Genomic DNA, 19519 nt, shown 5'->3' on the forward strand with positions numbered 1-19519 from the left:
TTTTGAGTGTGTAATTTATAGTTGATCTCTTTTGACAAATCCTCAATGGATGAGACAGAAAAGCACAGTGTCTTAAGGTCACTTACTCTCCTTACAAAATGGAAGCAACATGACTACAGCCAGGCTACAAGAAGCAGCAGCTGGAAAATACAAGATGGCAGTTAACCTTTCAAAAACTAAGAATGTTGAAATCAAAATGAACACTTTTTTTAACTCACTGAGTCTCTTTCTGGAGTACTTTGAATCTGTATTGCATGCAGTCGTGGTGCTTTTATGAGTCTTCAGAGTTGGGAATGAGATTGATACGACTCCCGTGTTTGTATATATTATACCTGAATCAGAATACTTGTGTGTTAAATCTGAAATATTCTCCGGCTTCGGATCTTAAAGCAAACATTAATTGCAATTCGAATCGTATGTCCTTGGCTTGTGCAGGCTTAAGACTTTCTGTGTGGTAATGAAAATTGTCATGGTAACAGGATGAAGGTCATTTTTTTTTCTTTTTTTGGAGATGACAGAAAAATAAAAAGTTTTATGAGAAGAGATGATTTGATCTTTCAGGAGCAACACACACACACACACGTACACAAACACACACACACACACACACACACACACACACACACACACACACACACACACACACACACACACACACACACACACGTTAGAGGCTGATATCAGCCGTCGTTTGCTGCACATTGTAGAGGAATTGATTTGCAGAGCTGCATTTAACTACTGGTTTGTCATGTTTGTCTTCCTCAATCAATAAATCACTTTCCCATTTCATAAAATGTTATTCTATTCCTGAAAGTCGTTGATAACTTGGCCGCTGTGAAAATTTTATTAGCTATGTCCAATTCTCTGAATTTATCTACACATTTAGCAGAGATTATTGTGCGCCTGAGCCTCAGCATCTGAGGTTCTGTGGAGGGATCAGGTCGGGGTCTACGAATGATCACTAAATTAAAACTCCGAGCTGACAGTTGTGTCAAAAGCACCAAGATTGTACTCATCATTATGAAGAGGCTTCTTTAATCTGACTGGCTAAAATCCTAAAAATACCCATTGCCCTTCACACCCTTGCAATTTTGAAATGAATCGTCAGAAGCTCATTCCAACCCTCCTAGGGTCTGTCCTCTTTTCTGCGGGAACAGCAGGGGTTCATCCACCTCAACAAACTCAGGTACTGAGACGGAGAGCCTTGAGGACACCACGGCTATTGCCTGGTTGCTTCTTCAAGTAAATCCTGTGACAACACATATTTGATCATCTGCACCCACAACAGCAGAGTGAGAAAGCTTTTTTTTTTTTTGTTGCTATTTTAAAATTGGTTGTTAGCCAATATGTAGGACAGGTTTTGTAATAATTCTAAACATACTAGGTTTAGACATAGCGGATGCACAAATAGCCTCAACTGCTCCCAGATGATCACTCCCTTTTTAAAGTAACCTTTAGCTGTGAAAAGACAAGATGACGTCACGGTCAGCCACAAATGGCTCATGTACGTGTCCAGCAGGGGAATGAAGTCACTGAAAGAGTTATTTGTTCTGTTCGATCCTCGATCTTCACAGAAGAAGGATATGACTGTGTATGTGCATCAACTAATTGTGATTAATTTAGGTTTGTTTGATTTGCATGTAGGCTCTTACCTTTTCTCACCACTGAGGGGCATTCCAGTTCAACTTGAGCATCACAGGGAGCCTGATGAGTGTCCATGCTCCACTAGATAGTGTCTCTGTGGTGAAGTGGAGGTGTGTGGCCGGCAGAGGGGGATGTGTGATCGCCTTAGAATCACACATGAAAAACTCTCCTTTTGAGCTTGGAACCCTCAGCACTCACAGTGGTTGTAATTTAATCAACAGATATCTCTTTATCTGTCAGAACAGGATATCAGACACAAACACTGCCTGAAATACCCTCGATCACTCTCACCGAAGATAGATCGTCGAATGGCACCCGATGGTGGAAGTTCATGTATTTCAACCTAATTTGTACAAAAATCCTTTGTTTCATAATCATAATAGTCAACAGTCATAACAAAACAGTCAAATATGAACACAGAGACAGATGTTTAATCAGTTTTATGAAGATATTATCTCAGAAGGATGTCCTTGAGTCAGAGTATGAGGGTTGAGTGATGACTTCATGCACCGAGATAGGAGTCAGTCTCAGAGGATGAAATGCATTTTTTAACATTCTATATTGGCAGATTTAGTCCTCTTGTTATAGAATTAAAAGATGAGTTATTATTTCACACATCATGAATTTATATAAATGCACAATCAAGGTGCTTAACAGGAGAATTGTTATCTGAAAATAAACTCATTGGTCTTATAAGCACACAGGTCCCCCACTTTGGTTTCCTAAATGTGTTTGTCATAGATAAGCGTGAAAAGGGGTCAATATGAATGATGCATGTGGGATGAATATCAAACAAATTATCCTGCTCTTCAGTGGTGAGAGCTCTTATATAATAACATATCTAAAATTCAAACATTATAATATCAATGTTGTCCCCAATTTAATAAAAGAATGCACTTGATTATCTTTCCTATTTGAAATTCTTAAGTCAAAACACTGATGATCAGTTTGGTTATAAAAACACGTCCGGTTTGTGTCTCAATGATGTTGCACAAAATCTAACAGTGCATTAATGTTTTATCCTTTTATTTCATGTCGATGCAATCATATATAATCTAGTGTCCATGCCTTTACCCTATAGATTATTTGATAGAGTGTTCACTAGCTGTAGCTTGAATATTGTAGAAGTTGTTGAGAGCAGGTGTCAGACTGGCTGTTATCCCACGAGATCTGCTGATGCAGGTCATCAATTCACTTTGACTTGAACCAGTTTTCAACCAGGTACGGAGGTCCAGTTGTATAAAACAGCTTCTGTGCTTTGCTTTTCAGTCACTCCATATTTAAAGTCTTTAAAAAATAATCTGTCTTTTTTGCATTTTATTCCTTCTCAGATATTAAAAAAAAAACATTTTGGTTTCGTACTTGCTTGATTTTACATTTAGGCATATTTGAATTTAGTAGATTGTGACGTTAGCATTTTCACATTTACCCATGGTTGAGGTTGTAGTGTACCCACATATAGAGTCATTACAGTGTCCGCATGTATCAAAGCTGTTTACAATTTCAATATTACATCAGTTTTTCTTATTATACTGCAGTGTTTTTTTCTTCCCATCTGTGGTTTTTCTTTTACAGTACTGCATGTCCTGTTTCATTTTGCTTCATACGCAGAAAACCTAAAATAATATAAACAACATCAATAACTGCTGTAAATATCAGAAAAAATAGATATACTCTTAAAAATCACAAAATATATTTTAGAAAATTCTGTCTTGTTTCTTCATTGCAGTTGGAGTGTCTTTCAGCTGATTATTGTTTTAAATATTAGAGCTTTTTTGACAGTGTCTTATTACTGCCACACAATGAATGATCACCTGTGAGTTTGAATTAACGAATTGATTATATGATTGCTTTATTTCCTTTTTAAAACAACCAGTCAAGTATTTGTTAGCAGATTAGACACTTAATCCTGCTTCACAACCTGATTTGTCCAAAATGTCCCTGACAGATGTTTGCTATGTGGGTATCTCAACATTTAACGACAAATTTTTGAAAAATATGAAGGTCACAGTATATCTGTGACCTTTCTTTGTCTGTTGATTAGTCTTACATGAACATTTTATGGAGGCCACTTCAAAAGGTGCAGGTAAAGCATTGAGTAGCATCTTAACAGTTAAAGTCTGACGCCTGACATAAAAGTAAAACTCATAAGGAAGGCAAACTACTTAGCTGCTGCTTTACCAATATGTAGTAGGTGTCATGTTGTTGGCTATTTCAGTCATAGTGCTTGCTTTTGGAAAATGTGAATCCTTTTGTTAGTTGGAACATGAGGGAAAAAAGAGCATAGAAATTCTAACCTATGGACCAACTTTCAAATTTACTTTTCTACCTTGTAGTGCTGTTTTTACTTTTGAAGCCGACAGTCGATGTTCCTTGCGTCACTGTTTCTATGTATAAAAGTCATTTTTAACATATACAAGTGACACATAATCACCAACAAATCTTCCAGATACTATTTATTTCAAACTGTGCATTTTGTAGGCAGAAAAACAAGCTGTAAACGGGCCTGACATACATCATAAGACCATATACTGTAGTTGGCTCACTTTTTGAAAGATGAGGTGAAAATGGATATTGTGGTTTTACTGGTTGACATGACATCACAACTATATGACCTCAGCTTAAAATTTACAGGAAAAAACAACTCTATGTGATTTGGTAGCAGCTGTTCACTCTTTCCAGAAAGTGGATGTCCAAGAGCACACATTTTCCAGAAATGAAATTAATTTAGGCTGAGAGCGATGTTTCCTCTCATGTTGAATTCATACACGACCTGATTGGAAATTTCTACTTCTCTCTTGGACACAACTCGGCCTGGGAGAGCAGCTTTTGTTTCTTTTGATTCAGAGTTTTGTTCTGGTCCAAAACTGTGTCGATATATTGGTAAACAGTTGTTTATTTATTTGTACATATCCAGCATCTTCACTGCATACTCTTATTTTACTTTATTTTTGTCTCAACTAACTTTGAATGGTAAAATTCCACTGTTTACAAGCTAATTCCAGCAATGTAGTAACATTGTGGACCAAAAGTCCATTTAACCAAAATACAGAGCTAAAAGTCAACAATGGTGGGAAAGGTAGGAAATCACATTCAGACTTGCAGTTCTCTGTGGCCAATCATCAGTCCAGTTCAGCTTCAGGTAACTTTTATTACTTTCGTAATAAATAAATTCTCAAAAAAAAGGGCGAAAAGTTGCCTCACTTCCAGATGAACTACTGATCCTGCTTGGGACCAGTAGTCCTGGACAATACATCGATGATAAAGTGACTATCATAAATAACATTTTAAACTATGTTGTGTGCTGTGTTTTCAAAAATGGAAGCTTAAAATGTATCCATTCTATATCTTTATAAAGCTCCAAGATGCTTTAAAACTTTCTCTAAGTTGTACCAGTGTTAGGGCTAACCTCTATTTGAACTGTTCCTGTTATGCAGGACATGTTGCTAGTCAGATAGTGCAGTCTTTCTGAAAGGCATGGTGAAGGTATCACAGAATGTCTGTCCATCCATCGCTCCCTGCCTTAGGGCTGAATTTCCTCTTGGGCATTCCAGCAGAGAGGCTGAGGTCTCTGAGGAAACGCTGCTCTGTCCTGACAGGCTTGGCCTCCAGCAATGACTGATGCACAATAGCAGTACACAGCTCTGAGGCAAAGTCTCCGAGAGCATCACCGCCACCACTGACAATTCTTCCTTTTCTGTCTCTGTCGCTCTCTCTCTTGTCTCTCTCGCTCTCTCTCAGGCTCATGCGTAAGACCTTTTGCCAAGAAACCGCCAGTCTGTTTGCACTGTGTTCTGAGTGATACAAGCATCTGATTGCTCAATTCAGCCCCACTGCGGCAAAGTGTTTATTTCGTAATGTTTATAGCATAGTAGTCTGCCATCTACATTACTTGGTAATGTAGATAGCAGAGTACCATAAGACTTATTTTGTTACCATGAGCAATAAAAGGGGTTTTTAGTTATATAACCTCTTATATATGTATTTTTATCCATTCATCACCTCATCCTCAGCCAAACAGCCAAAGTTATGGGTCACAGTTTCTGCTGGAACCTATCCCAGCTGGCTATGGGTAAAAGGCAGGGTAAACCCTGGATGATACGCCAGCTCATTGCAGGACCACACATAGACAGACAATGTAGATTGATCAGTTCGCCTAAGCTGCATATTTTTGGAGATGGGGGGAGGCTGGAAGACCCAAAGAGAAACCATGCAGACATGGGGAGAACGTAAAAACTTCCTCACCTTTTTGCTGTGAGGCAGTATTACTACCCACTGCGCCATCATGCTGCCCTATTCTGTATATGATTTTTATTGAGTATAATAATCTATGTTTTACCTCTCACATAGGACGACTGTTGATTGCCAACCAACATAAAAGTACTGTACCCCAAACAGACAAGACGACTGGCACAGCTAGACCTTTTTAAACAGCATGCTGAAAAATAGGGGCCCCATGAGTGTACCATTTGTGTCAAGACAGGGCTTTCATGATGCATATTGAACTGTATTCCACCATCTTAAAAGTATATACATTTTCCACCTGCATTTTACGCTTTGGCTTTCTCATGTGGGATGGCAAAGTCCCCTGTATTACCATCCTTACAATTTCCAACCTCATTGTTAATCTATTGAAAGTGTGCACAGTATTGTAACTTTATCAACACACATTGTTGCTAGACAATATTATTGAGGCTGTAAATACCTTAGGTTACATAGAAGGTGGTAAAAATTCCAAGTAGTGTCTGAAAACCACTCAGAATTTAGTTTTCATGTAAAAATATGTGTCCAGAAGACAAAATCTCAGTCTTTTTAGCAATATTAGTGTGAAAGTGGATGAAAATAGCATCAGGTACTATAACTGTATAAGCATGCTACAGGAGACAGTAGGTTTCATCCACATACTTGACTCATACCCTTCCTTGACTCATACCCTTCCTATCAGTAGTACAAGAAAGAAGGAAGATGTTCTCATAGAGAAAAGGAATTCTGATCCATGGTGTTTATAGAGAGGGTGTGTCCTTGACCCAGAGAAGGACAGTTTTGAGCTCTTTGTGAATTTGAATGTTTACGTTTCAACATGCATGACGTGATTAGACAAATCCGAGAGCCGAGCGGCCTGTAAATTAAATTGATCACTTGGAGTGATGACATGTTCACAATCTCTTGAAATGCATACCAGTCATTTTTAGGTGACCCTGCCTCATGCTCTGGGGTAGTGGTTCAAGGTGACGGGACATTCGCTTTATAGTATGTAGGTCAGTCATGCTGATCATTCACAGCCTAGAGAATGAGACAGGTAGGGACCTAAAGTTCTAACAGATGTTAAGCAGATGATCCTCAGTGACCATAATGAACATTAATTAGCAGACCTGAAAGGACAAATGTAGAGAGGTGAAAAACAAAGAGGCTGGTGGATTATATGAGGCTGCAAAAGGAAACTATGTTTTGGTGTGAGTGGGTTGAGAGGCACTCTAAATCCCAAACAGACTGTCCCAGTAACTGAAGGCCTCTAGCATGTAGCCTACATCCTCAGCAACACAGCTCCAGCCTCAAGCCCTCAACAGATTGTTAACTGTTTCACGTCTGCAAAGGTTGAAAGTTCAACACTTAGGGCCTGAGGACAAAACATGGCTGTAAAAAAGGATGGAAGAGTCAGAAATCCACAGTCTGGGGTTCTCTCAGGTTTTAATAACAATATACATTTTTATTTCATTAAACAATCCAAAAAGTATGAAATTACTTATTTGGATTATGCTAATAAATAAGTATGACCGTCACCCTCACAAGTACCTCACAGTTGAACCCTCAAATGTATCAACTCAATATGTAGTTGTGCTGACTTTTTATTTAAAGTCTTTTGACAACAACCCAGTGTTCTGAACAACACTTTTTTGTTTTATATTTTTGTTCGATGGGGTTTTTCGTGGAATGCATTGTTGTGAAATAATTTTCAAATCATGGCCAATGATTTCACAACTTCTCAAAGCAATAGACAGTACACATGATCCTTTCAATTTGTTCACACACAAGGTCACAGCATGAAAGATACAGTTTTCATGCATCTGAATCTCATTTCCTGATGCCTTGATAAAACTAAAACACATGCTAGCATTCTGTACCAAATGTCCGAATGTCCAACAACTTGGTGGCAATCTTTTGTGCACTGAAACAGTTGCTGGTTCATCAGCTTGTGAATTTCGTCAGTCTCATTAGAGTCATCGTCCACAACCACCAGCATCTGGACCAGTGCATTTTTGGGGGGGATTTATCTTACTGGTGCAAAGGCAAGATACCATTCAGTCAGAGTCTTCCCAATGAATTTCATTGCCAAAGACTTTTCCAATAAAATTTTACATATCAACGTCATGTCACTGGCATAAGTGGCATAAAACTGGACACTGTGGAAGCTGTGGCGGAGAGGAGGACTTTGAACAAACTGTTATCCATCATGGACCATCCCAATCACCCTCTCCAAGACACACTGGACAGACAGCTCCTTTCTCCAACAGACTGCTACATATCCACGGTCGAAGGGACAGATACAGGAAATCACTCCTACCACAAGCGATCGCTCTGTACAACAGCTCTAACATATCAGACAGAGTTCCACCACAGCCTGCTGTGCCAATATGTTTTGTCAATAAGTCCTCTATATTCCATTAGTACTGTACATACTTCTAGTATTTCTGTAATGTTTGTACGAGACTATATATCTTCTTCTGACAGTATTTAATATAAACTTATTACTCTTAATTCTATTCTGTCCCCTATTTATACTTTTTTTTAGCTTTATCTGAATGGCATTCAAGACATGTCTTGAATGCTGCTGCAACATGTGAATTTTCCAGTTTGGGATCAATTAGATCTTTCTGTCTCTGTCTGTCTGTATGTCTGTCTGTCTGTCTGTCTGTCTGTCTGAGTATCTTTACAGAATAGTTGGAGAAATATCTGCATTTCTCTACATCTCGTGTTTAATTAATCTTTGAGAATAAAGTCTCTTGAAAAACCCTGACCTTTTTAAAGTACAGAACTTTAGAATATCAGGGGAGATGAGATGATTGTACCTGGAGCAAGTCATAGGAATCCAGTTACAGGAAGTAATATCGGACAATATTTTAATAAATATTTGAATAGTTTGTTTTGTCTTTTTTTTTTGCAGGTCAAAATATTTCCGAGGAAAGAAGCTGAATGGAGAGTATGAGATCCGGGTAGAGCAGGTATGAAACTTTTCTAAATTTCGTCTGGATAAATATTTTAATGATTAATTAATCTATGAAATGTAATATTTCAGTTTGATTTATTAAATGGAAGAATGTTTTTTTTATTAGCTATTTTTTCCTCCATGGTGTAGTCCGATGTAGAGTAACTTATTAAGAAAACCATAACAGCAAGAGGACTGATTTGCCAGGTGAATTATGAGAACGGCCAACACCAACAGTGTGCAACACTAACTAATGTTAGCTTGGAAATTAAGTCTGCTAAGATCAACAACCAACTGGTCTCCACGACAACAGTGACCCCAACAAAAAGTCTATGCGTCATGCATGTTTGATCAAGATAAAATAGAAGAATGTCACATGTTGTATATGATATTGTGGATGACCTTGAGTTTGCCAGCAATGTACAGTACTTAACATATTAATAGACTGGTGTTCATGTCAAGGACAAGCCAAGGTAAATTAATCAATGTTTGTTTCACTACATGTGGTTCTATACATCACTTCATGTCAGTGTGGTGGATCTCTCTGAAATACCATGCCACGTTTTTTTCTAAATTACTAAGTTTAGTCAGATTCTACTCATCCCGGTTAGCTGCATCTAATCAAATTTTACTTCAAAGGAACAGTTTAATCATAGTGTTAAAGAGATTTTGAAATGACTGGAAATGTGCTTACGGACTTTGTTACAGGATTTAGATCGGAAGCCTGATGCCACTCATGTCTGTTCTATATTCAGAAGGTATTTAGCTTAACATGAACATTGAAATTCGAGGAGAAAATCAACCGTCCATTATTTTTTAAGCTCACTGACACATTATCTCCATTTTTTGACCTATGCAAAAACACAGAGGAGAAAAATAATTGGTGGTTTTACACCTTAGAAGAAGCTTGTGATGGACTTTGTTTAAAGCAATTGTGCAAATAATAGAGAAATAACAGAGAAAGTTCACATAAAAATGTGTAAAAGTCTAGACATAAAGTATTTACAGTGTGTAGATAACATTTAATTGAGCTCAAATAACATCACCTACATCTGCAAGCCATTGTTGAGACTGAAGCTGTCTTTGAAATCTAGAGGTGGGTTTTTATTAGTGAGAAGAAAAAAAAAAGAAACCGCAAAAAGCTGCACCAGTGAATTTATATCTTGCTTCCTCAGATCTCTGCTGTTGTGGTCACATCCTTTTCTCAGGCAGGATGGGGTTAAAATATGAGTCAAGATCACTTTTAAAAGAAATACTGTGTCGTCAAAGATATTGAACACCAATAAAACTGTAAAAGAGTTGATTTGACCCCTTAAGTCAGTTCAGTAGTCGGGGAGAGCCCACAAGCCACTCCAAAGCTGGGCTACAGCTAAAGCTGACCTACTTATATCTAGCTGAACCTTTCACTTTCCCAGAAGCCGTCCATATTGACAATAGCAACCTGTCACTAATTGCCTTCAGCAGCCAGACTTTGTAGGTCGCTGGTGCACCATGCTGAGAGTCTTAAGATGATGGAAACCCAATCTCTGTGTGAAGAGTTGGCAACATGCTGAGTTGAACCCTGTAAGGGGATGACATGATAATAAAAGCAGAGAGACCCAGTGAACCTTCACATTCTCTCCAGTCCCACATTTTCTTTTGTTTTAGTACATCTATACAACAGACATCCTGACATTGACTTTTTACCATAGTCTACGCCAACACTGATGTAAACAAAGACATTGTCCTTCAAAGGTCTTTCTTAAATTGAAACTACGTACCATGTAAATGTACAGTATATACTGCGTATTTCTATGGTTGTAAAAAGAAATTGTGATTATTTTTGTCCAAGTTCAATGGGTGTTGTCTTTTCCCAATATGCCAGCTGCCATTTATCATCCTTTTAAAGCTCTCTACACTAATGTTCACAAGCCTGAAACTCTTCTCTGGCTTACTCGTTGCCATATAAGGCACCATCTTCAGACTCACTACAGCATGTGATGCTGCAGCGGGGAGGCGTGATGCCAGTCCATATGAGAGAGACAAATGCTCTCGCCTCGATTGTTCAGTGTAATAGCTCTTGTAACAAGGCTACCTTGTCACGTGTACATTCCACAGACAATTCCAAAGAAAACAATGGCTAAAACCATTATTGTGGATCATTCGCTCTCCTTTACGTGAGCGCCCTTAAATTAATATTTTGCAGACATCTGAGTTCCTGTGATCACCGGACAGTTCTTCTTTTCTTAGCTGAATCTCGTGTAGCACAGCGGTGGTGCTTTTCTTCGCTTTTGAATAACAGACGAAACAGGCTGGAATCCATTGTTGTCTTGCAAAACCATGAATTGTGTGTAGTAATTCTTGATGCCGAGTGCCAAAATCATGTAGAGCAATCCTCACAGGCACTTTAATATAACAACATACCTTTTTTTGTTCTAAATTTCAAAAAAAAAAAAAGCACAGCCATAAAAATAAAGAGAAGCCTCCTTCTGGTGTAACTTCAGGGCCAAATACAATAAAGTCTGTATTGCTCAACATGAGTAGAGTGAGGGTTTAGATATTAACTTCTTTCACTCTCACTCACTTAATCTTTTGAGGTTTATATGGAGATTTCCCTAACATCAGCACTGTGCTTACACATGGGCATTTGACTCACTTAAAGGAACAGTTCACAAAAAATTAAACATTACTTTACATTTATTGTCTACTCTTTACCATGACAGATGAATCTCAGTTGAAACAATCTACAAAAACACTTCTGGAGTTTTTGGAGTTTTCCAAAAAACAAAATAGCATTGAAGCATTCCAGTAAAAAAACAAAAAAAGGTGTGGACTTAAACATATAGAATAACAAAAAAACAAATAAAAAAAAAACATATTCTGTAGTGGGATCATGAGCTTGTAAGTACATATATGAACCACTAGATGAGCTGCAAAATTCTCAATTTAAAGTTTGACCCCCAATTCCAGACAACTTGTATACTACTTTTGTTTCATCTTCAGGAAGTTATGTTTCACACTATGTAGGTAGATACTGTAGATAGAAGACAATTCAGCCCATCGACGCAACCAATTTGTTGTCACATATGTTCATATCATTATTTACAGTGTCTGGATTTATTCCCACTGGTGGTGTGTTGTAGAGGTCTTTGGAGTTCAGCCGATTACGTGTTGCTTGCAGTGTCTTTGCACGCCTTTTAAATGTGAGTTTCATGACTGCATTGGCCTCTTGAGCTGAGGCGTTTTGTGCAGAGAATTAACACATCTGGAGTCAGTTTTTGTAGTTTTTTGGGTTTTGCCAGTGGGGTCTGATGTACCAGATTAGAAATGTTTGATGTTATGTTAACCAACTGAACCCACATAAGCCAGGTGTAGGTGGAGAGAGCTAGAAGATTAATTAGCCCTGGGAGAGATGTTTTCAACAACACAGAGAAGTGCCTCCATTTGCTTTGCTTAATGCAATGCAAGAGCTATGCACACAATAATTTGTTATAATAGACCATAACATATAGATAGTGGGTGTTCACTTAAAGTGTGGACAGACAGTGAGTGACATTTAATGCCTTGATGGAGTGTTCAAAGTATGAGAGCTGTGTTGATGTCTGGCAATGAGGTGACAGCTGCTTTACGCTGTAATCTGATTTATTATTTTGATGTTAAATGTCAGAAGAACAGCAAGGCTAAAGAGTAGTTGTTTTGAAAAATAAAAATGTAACAGTTGCCCTTAAAGGGCTGCGTTGCTTCCATAAATGGTCTCTCTTTTTATGGACTCTGGTGCAGCTAATGGGCAAAGTACTAGTACTGAATTCAGCAAAATATAAAACTGGTTTGATATTTTATAATTGTCACAACTCAATGGTGCTCAAAATATGGAGGTAAAAAAATGTCAATATGTTTGCCAGCTGCAGCGAAAGTTTCTTGTAGACGTGATGATACCCGACAGAAGGCCGCCAAACAAACTGCCTGTTTGCTACCCTGCAGTCGTAAACACTGCAATTTACACAATTGGACAAATTAAGTAGTTAAATTTGAACGGGTCTGTTGTTTGTGAAAGAACAAGGGCTGTTCTTTTGGGTTGCCGGACCATGTGTGGTTCAGGTCGGCCAGATCAACATCTGCTCAGCAGGTACATGACCTCAGCACTAACCACGCTGCAGTCACAGCAGTTCACAGGCAGTGGACTGAATGTTATCCGCACCCTTCTTTGGATGGTATTTGCACATGACGTAGGGCATCTGGGTAGATCTTGCTCAAAATGGGTAATTTGGTTTGATGATTGCTGTAGACATTCAGCTTACACAGCTGTCTTCATATCTCCTGTTGCCCTGTGACATTTATCATCTATCATGGATTTCAACTTTTAGTGCCTCGATGGATTGTGTCACTGCTGTTAAAGGTGGGAGTGATTAGCACCACATACATTACTTCCTTGTGGTGCACATGAATAGACCACTGTACCTCTCACTCCTCAATTGCATCAGTGTGTGATTCAACCAAGCATATCAAGAGTACAAAATGGTTGTCTACCATCTACAAATTAAATACGAGTCTACTTTGACGCTGCTTTCTTCAGCTGACAGTCAGTTTGTTTCAATTGATACAATATTAATACACCAACTAATTTAACCACCTACCTACAGAACCAATACCCGAATGCATTTCATCTCCAAGATGTCAGATGAACTTTTTTAACTGATTCCTCAAAGGATAGCCTTCAACTTTAGCAACAGCTGTTGCCATGCTTTGACTTGAACCAACCCTCAACTAAGTCTACAACTGCCACGAAATACAGTATTTTACATTCACAAACTTTTCATTAGGAAAATATCAGACCTGTCACAATATTTAAAGTTACTACTATTATCTTCTTTTGAATATTTTGCTTTCTTTCTCGATTGTTTTTCAAATTATTTGCAAGTTGTTTGAAAAGCAGCCTGACTGAGTCCTCTGAGTTGTTTTTACCAGATACTGTTTACATTTCAATTCTTGACCGAACAAAAGCCTCCTCCTGAACCTCAGTGACATGCCTTAGTCCAAGTCTAAAAATACTCACAAACATTCCAGATGAGCTACTCTTGTGTGGTGTTTACTGTACTGCCCACAGGTTCACGTGGATTGCAGTCAGGAGTGCACATAGCTCTGCAAGGATAAATGAGGCTTGACTGTAAATTCCTCTGGCAAAGTTAAACCGGTACCTTAGACCACAGTTAACATTAATCACATATAAATATTGATCGATCTATCTAGAAATCTCATTCATTCATTCATTCATTCATTCATTCATTCATTCATTCATTCATTCATTCATTCATTCATTCATTCATTCATTCAATTGTTCCTGGTTGTGAGAATGTTCTTGAAATCCATTTCATACTGATTATGAACATTCTCTATAATATAGGGTAGATAGAGATTAATTACCCATTCATTTCTCATGACACAACTGTAAAAAAAACACCCATATTGTATTACAAATTTGTTATTTGCCATGTGAAAACAAAGCCACACAATCGACATTTTAATCTTTTGAAGCAAATTGAATCATTTGCACAACTTAATGTCACATTAATTAATCAGTGCCCCAATATAAACACAAATGTTTAACATTTTACTTTGCTAAGATTACTGTATTGTAAATAACAGTTGGGTAGAATTGGAGCAAACATGACAAATTGGAAAATCTAAAAGAACAGAAAGCCTGAAGACATAAACATAATTCTGTTCCTCCATGTAAATTCCTTGAAACCGTTATTGAGGTGAGAAGAATTGACTCTGGAAGTGGTTGTCCCATGTATCACTTCCTGTTTTCCTTTCCCAGGGCAAGAGCTGCTCCTAGACAAGTGTCTGAATGTATTACCATGATGGTAACCATGGCACAGTGAAAGGCTTCCCATCCTGACTTTTGGACCTGTGCCCTGCACCAGCCACTCCATCTATTACTGCCCAAATGACTGTGGTTGTTATCGCTCCCCTTACATGGAACCCGCCAGTCAGAGAGGACACGACATGTTCTGCCCTTGCCAATAAATTGCCCACTCTTTGTTTTTATGTACTCGCAGCAAAAGTCATCGTAGGTCCATGTGTTTGGGATGGGGTTTTATTTAGGAGATATACTGATGGAGGATGTGTAGTTGCGTTTGACTGTGAATTTGGGTGTGTTATGATTTTGTTTTAGCAAGGCATGCCCTGAAAAGAACACAGATGTTTCTCTTAGAGGAAGGGATCACTAGATAAGAGCTGAGAAAAGGAAAAGAGCCAAGTGTATGTCCTTGAGGCACATTGAATATGAGTGGCGCCTTATTGTCCCCTAAATAAGATTACGGTATTTACTCGCCCCCTGCTCTTCCTCGTAGAGTGCAGCACATTAAATAAAAGAGGTGGGTGGGTTTTTTCTCCTGGCACAAACCCCCAGTTTTGTTACACTGGCACATTCTTGTTAAAACCTTCTGACTCCCCCATACAGTTTACATAGACCACAACACTGGATGAAAGGGAAACTAATCTCTGGGAGAATATTGCTGATTATATGTCTTTTTCATGCAGATGAAATTGCTTGAAGTCTGAAATGATGATCAGTGTGAGAATGTGACGAGGATAGCAACTTAACTTGTAATGCAAATTGGTAGGAGTTGGATGGAGCTGCTAGTCCGGTGTACATTGCTTTCAAATCCATCTATGTTGTGTTTTTGGATGGATGATCTATATGAGACTGTTGTCTGTTGATGAAGAACTTCTTCCTAAATAGTAATAAGGCTATCACAGCCTTGGCTCATGAGGACATGTCTCATATCCAGACTTGCTTTTTGTTCTGTTATCCGTGGGTTTTGTTTTCTTCCAGTGTAGTTTGAGTTGCTGCTATATACCTTATATGATCTTTATAGCATCAAATTATTTTATTTGCCACTCATGATTTTGTATTACTCTTATTACATGCAGCAAGACCCAAAGTAGGATGATGTTGATCTGTTTTTGATTTCTACCAACTCCTGATGAATTTATCTGATGAATTCATCTAGATTTTTAGCTGCGTATTGTTCCATCTAATTCTACAGCTTGTTGCTAACTGTACTTTATACTGTTACCGGGTTAGTTGCAGACAGTAGTATTTTCAACAGTAAATTTGAAAGGTAATTTCCTGAGTTTTCTTTGATGCATTGCTAATAAAGAAATGTTGATCTGATTAACTCATAGATGTATTTGCTAAGACTGAAATCAAATCAAAAACAAACTGAAAAAATAAATAAATCTGTAGTTAAGATGAAGCAAAAAGGCAAAATTGCAATACTTGGCATCTATGCAAGAAGAAAACTTTTTCAGAGTTCTTGATTTAATACAAATGTGAAACCACTATAAAGTGTTACATGCTGTGCAATCAGTTTCCTATTTATTTATTTACCCAGTCATTCCAGAATGTAATCCATCGACCCTTGAGTCACAAATGTATCTGATTATCTGACTGTCAGATGCTATTAGCCATGTGTTATCCATGTGTGGAAGGGTTCACTCCAAAATTAAACGGCATCCTCTTGAGAAGAAATATGCTGTCAGATGTCTGGTTTGAAGTATTTCAAAAGCTTAAATGATTCATATGCAAAAAATAAAGTCAACATCTGAAGATACCTTTCATAAAATCGCATCTAAAGTCTGAAAAGCCACAGCATACTTGCGGAAGTTGATATTATCTTCAAAATACCTCTTTTTAAATGTTGGTTAAGAATGACATTCTGTGATGTAATTAGTACTGTAGAATTGTCAGTTGAGTGAGACTTTCTCACCAAAAGTATCTTTGAGACACAGGATTCTTTTTTTTACAGCATGAAGCTGGTGTCAGTGATCGACTGTCCTCCCTCGTTGACTCAGTTTGTGACTAATCTCACACACAAATGAAAGGCAGCCATGCTCTCTTTGTACTCTTAGGTTTGTTATTTGTCATGACAAATTGAATTCTTGTTATTTACTGTGTCAACAGGCTGCTTGTTTAGCATCCATTAAGTACTTTAAATCAGCGTCACTCCTCATACCTAAAAGTGACATGACCACTAGCAAATGGCAGCTTTTCATGTTTGATGTCAACAGACTGCTGTTTAGCATCTCCTCCAGGACTTTCTGCATCTGGAGTTTACAGTGATGCAGGGTTTGAATACTCTCAAGAAAAATGAGATATATGTAGTTTGACAGTGTGTTGTATTTACTGAAACCATTCTCTGTGAGCCATACAGCCGTCAGCAACACTTTACGTCTGCTTGTCCTCTGAGGAGACTTGAAGTATATTTGGAGCTGAAGTCCAGGTACTTGTTTCCAAAGGGAACTCAAAGAGATGTGTAAACACATGACCAGTCAAACGTTTGGACACACCCTCTTATTGAATGGTTTGCCATATTTTCATGACTATTTACATTGTGGATTCTCCCTGCAGGAAGTAAAACTATGAATGAACACATGGAATTAGATACTAAAGCAAAAAGTGAAATAACTCAAAACCTGTTTATGAATTATTATTCTTTTCCTTTCGGCTTTTCCCTTCAGGGGTCGCCACAGCGAATCAGTTGCCTCCATCTAAACCTGTCTTCTCATCCTCTTCTCTCACACCAACTACCTTCATGTCCTCTTTCACTACATCCATAAACCTCCTCTTTGGTCTTCCTCTAGGCCTCCTGCCTGGCAGTTCAAAACTCAGCATTCTTCTACCAATATATTCACTATCTCTCCTCTGGACATGTCCAAACCATCTCAGTCTGGCCTCTCTGACTTTACCTCCAAAACCTCTAACATGTGCTGTCCCTCTGATGTACTCATTCCTGATCCTATCCTTCCTGGTCACTCCCAGAGAGAACCTCAGCATCTTCATCTCTGCTACCTCCAGCTCTGTCTCCTGTCTTTTCCTCAGTGACACTGTCTCTAGACCAAACAACATCCCTGGTCTCACCACATTTTGGACACCTTTCCTTTCATTTTAGCTGAAACTCTTCTATCACACATCACACCTGACACTTTTCTCCACCCGCTCCATCCTGCCTGTACACGCTTCTTCACCTCTTTTCCACACTCTCCATTGCTCTGGACTGTTGACCGTAAGTACTTAAAATCCTCCACCTTCTTGATCTCTTCTCCCTGTAACCTCACTCTTATATAAACTAATGGCTTTAATTGCTAATTTGAAGGTCCTACTGCTACCTACCTATTTATATTTACAAGGAATGTTATTAACCGGTTTGGGACCTATATTTTTTTGTTCTCACCAGCTCAGGAACATCAGTTCATGGGTGGAACGTATAACCGGAAACCTTATAATTCTATTTCTGTTCGGAACGAGCCGATTGGCAAAACATTCTGGTTCAAAGCCCTGCTGTTCCATAAGGCTGTCAACTGGGAAACCAACCAGACTTCTGCACAACACGACTGATGGTCCCATCTCATTTAAGATGGAAAGAAAAAAGCAAATGAATCTTGATAAGGCACACTAGTTTGCAAAGATGTCAAAATAAAGGGTTGCTACTTTAAGAAATCTATACTATAAAACATACTTAGAGTCCTTTAACAATATTTTTTGCTACAAAATTACACAGAATATTATACATAACTTTGCTTTATAGATTTGATATCTTCAGTGTAAGCTGCTGAATGAGAAGGTGTGGCCAAATATTTGGCTGGTACTGAACCTGGAACAAAATAGGATCTGTTTATTATTTCAAAGCTAAGCCTTTGACCCATCCAGAAGTGAGAGATTCACTAACTTGGCACAAAATGTATAATTTTGTCTTGCCCAATATGCACAATAGCCTTTTCTCTTGCTCCTGGTTGTGATATGTCTAATCCACCCCAGAGAGATGGTGAAACATCCTGATTTTCAGTTCATGTCCTTCTTTCATTTAAACCCCTCATTATTTTAGGCTGCACATTTGCTGTCAGACAAAGCTTCCATAATGTTTGTTGAATCCAACAAAAACAACTGCTTTCTTTCTCTCTCTCTCTCTTTCTCTCTCTCTCACTCCATCCTTGATCTCTCGAGCTAATTTACTTGCTCTCACAGGTCTTTTTGTACAATCATATGGCCACAATTGGTCTTTGTAGTTGTTTGTATGTGCTTTTGGATTACATGATCACAGCTGGATCTTCTCCGATCCACTTGGGTATTGCACAATGTTGAACTAGAAGGACATTGAATGGAGTTCACCTCCGCCAAGGCCAAACGTATCCAACACATGTCTGTTTAGCTTTCCAGGCTGATGTCCCCCCTCTCCACAAAGTTTGCTGCTTTCCACTGTTTTCTGTTTACTGTTGAGTTTGTGAAATTGAATTTGACAAGCAAACCTTCTAATCAGCAATGAAAAAGTAGCTTATTTTTTAGGAGGTTTACGCGGCAGTGGCTTAGATGGTAGAGCGAGCCGTCCAATGATCTCAGGATTGGTGGTTTGATTCCCGCTCCCGCCTAGTCATTTGTTGTTGTGTCCTTGAGCAAGGCACTTTACTCTCCTTGCCTCCACCAAGGGACTTGCTAATGTGTAAATGTGTGTGATTGTTCCAGTGGTGGTCGGAGGGATTGTTGGCGCAGATTAGCTCCAACGTTTCCATCAGTCTGTCCCAGGGCAGCTGAGGCTACATATGTAGTCTACATCACCAAGTATGAATGAGGAGTGAATGAATAATGGATCCACTATAAAATCATCTTTAAGTGTCTAGAAAAGTGCTATA

At 38.5% G+C, this 19519-nt stretch overlaps 1 protein-coding gene across 1 annotated transcript in view; it reads left to right on the plus strand.

Moving 5' to 3' along the window:
* syn3 (synapsin III) overlaps positions 1 to 19519 on the plus strand; it is a 94732-nt gene that overhangs the window by 10444 nt on the left and 64769 nt on the right. The window contains exon 3 of the mRNA XM_068306805.1: positions 8807 to 8864. Coding sequence (XP_068162906.1) covers positions 8807 to 8864 — 58 coding nt within the window. The remainder of the gene's footprint in view (positions 1 to 8806; positions 8865 to 19519) is intronic.

Source organism: Antennarius striatus, chromosome 22 (assembly GCF_040054535.1).
Source record: "Antennarius striatus isolate MH-2024 chromosome 22, ASM4005453v1, whole genome shotgun sequence".
NCBI lineage: Eukaryota > Metazoa > Chordata > Actinopteri > Lophiiformes > Antennariidae > Antennarius > Antennarius striatus.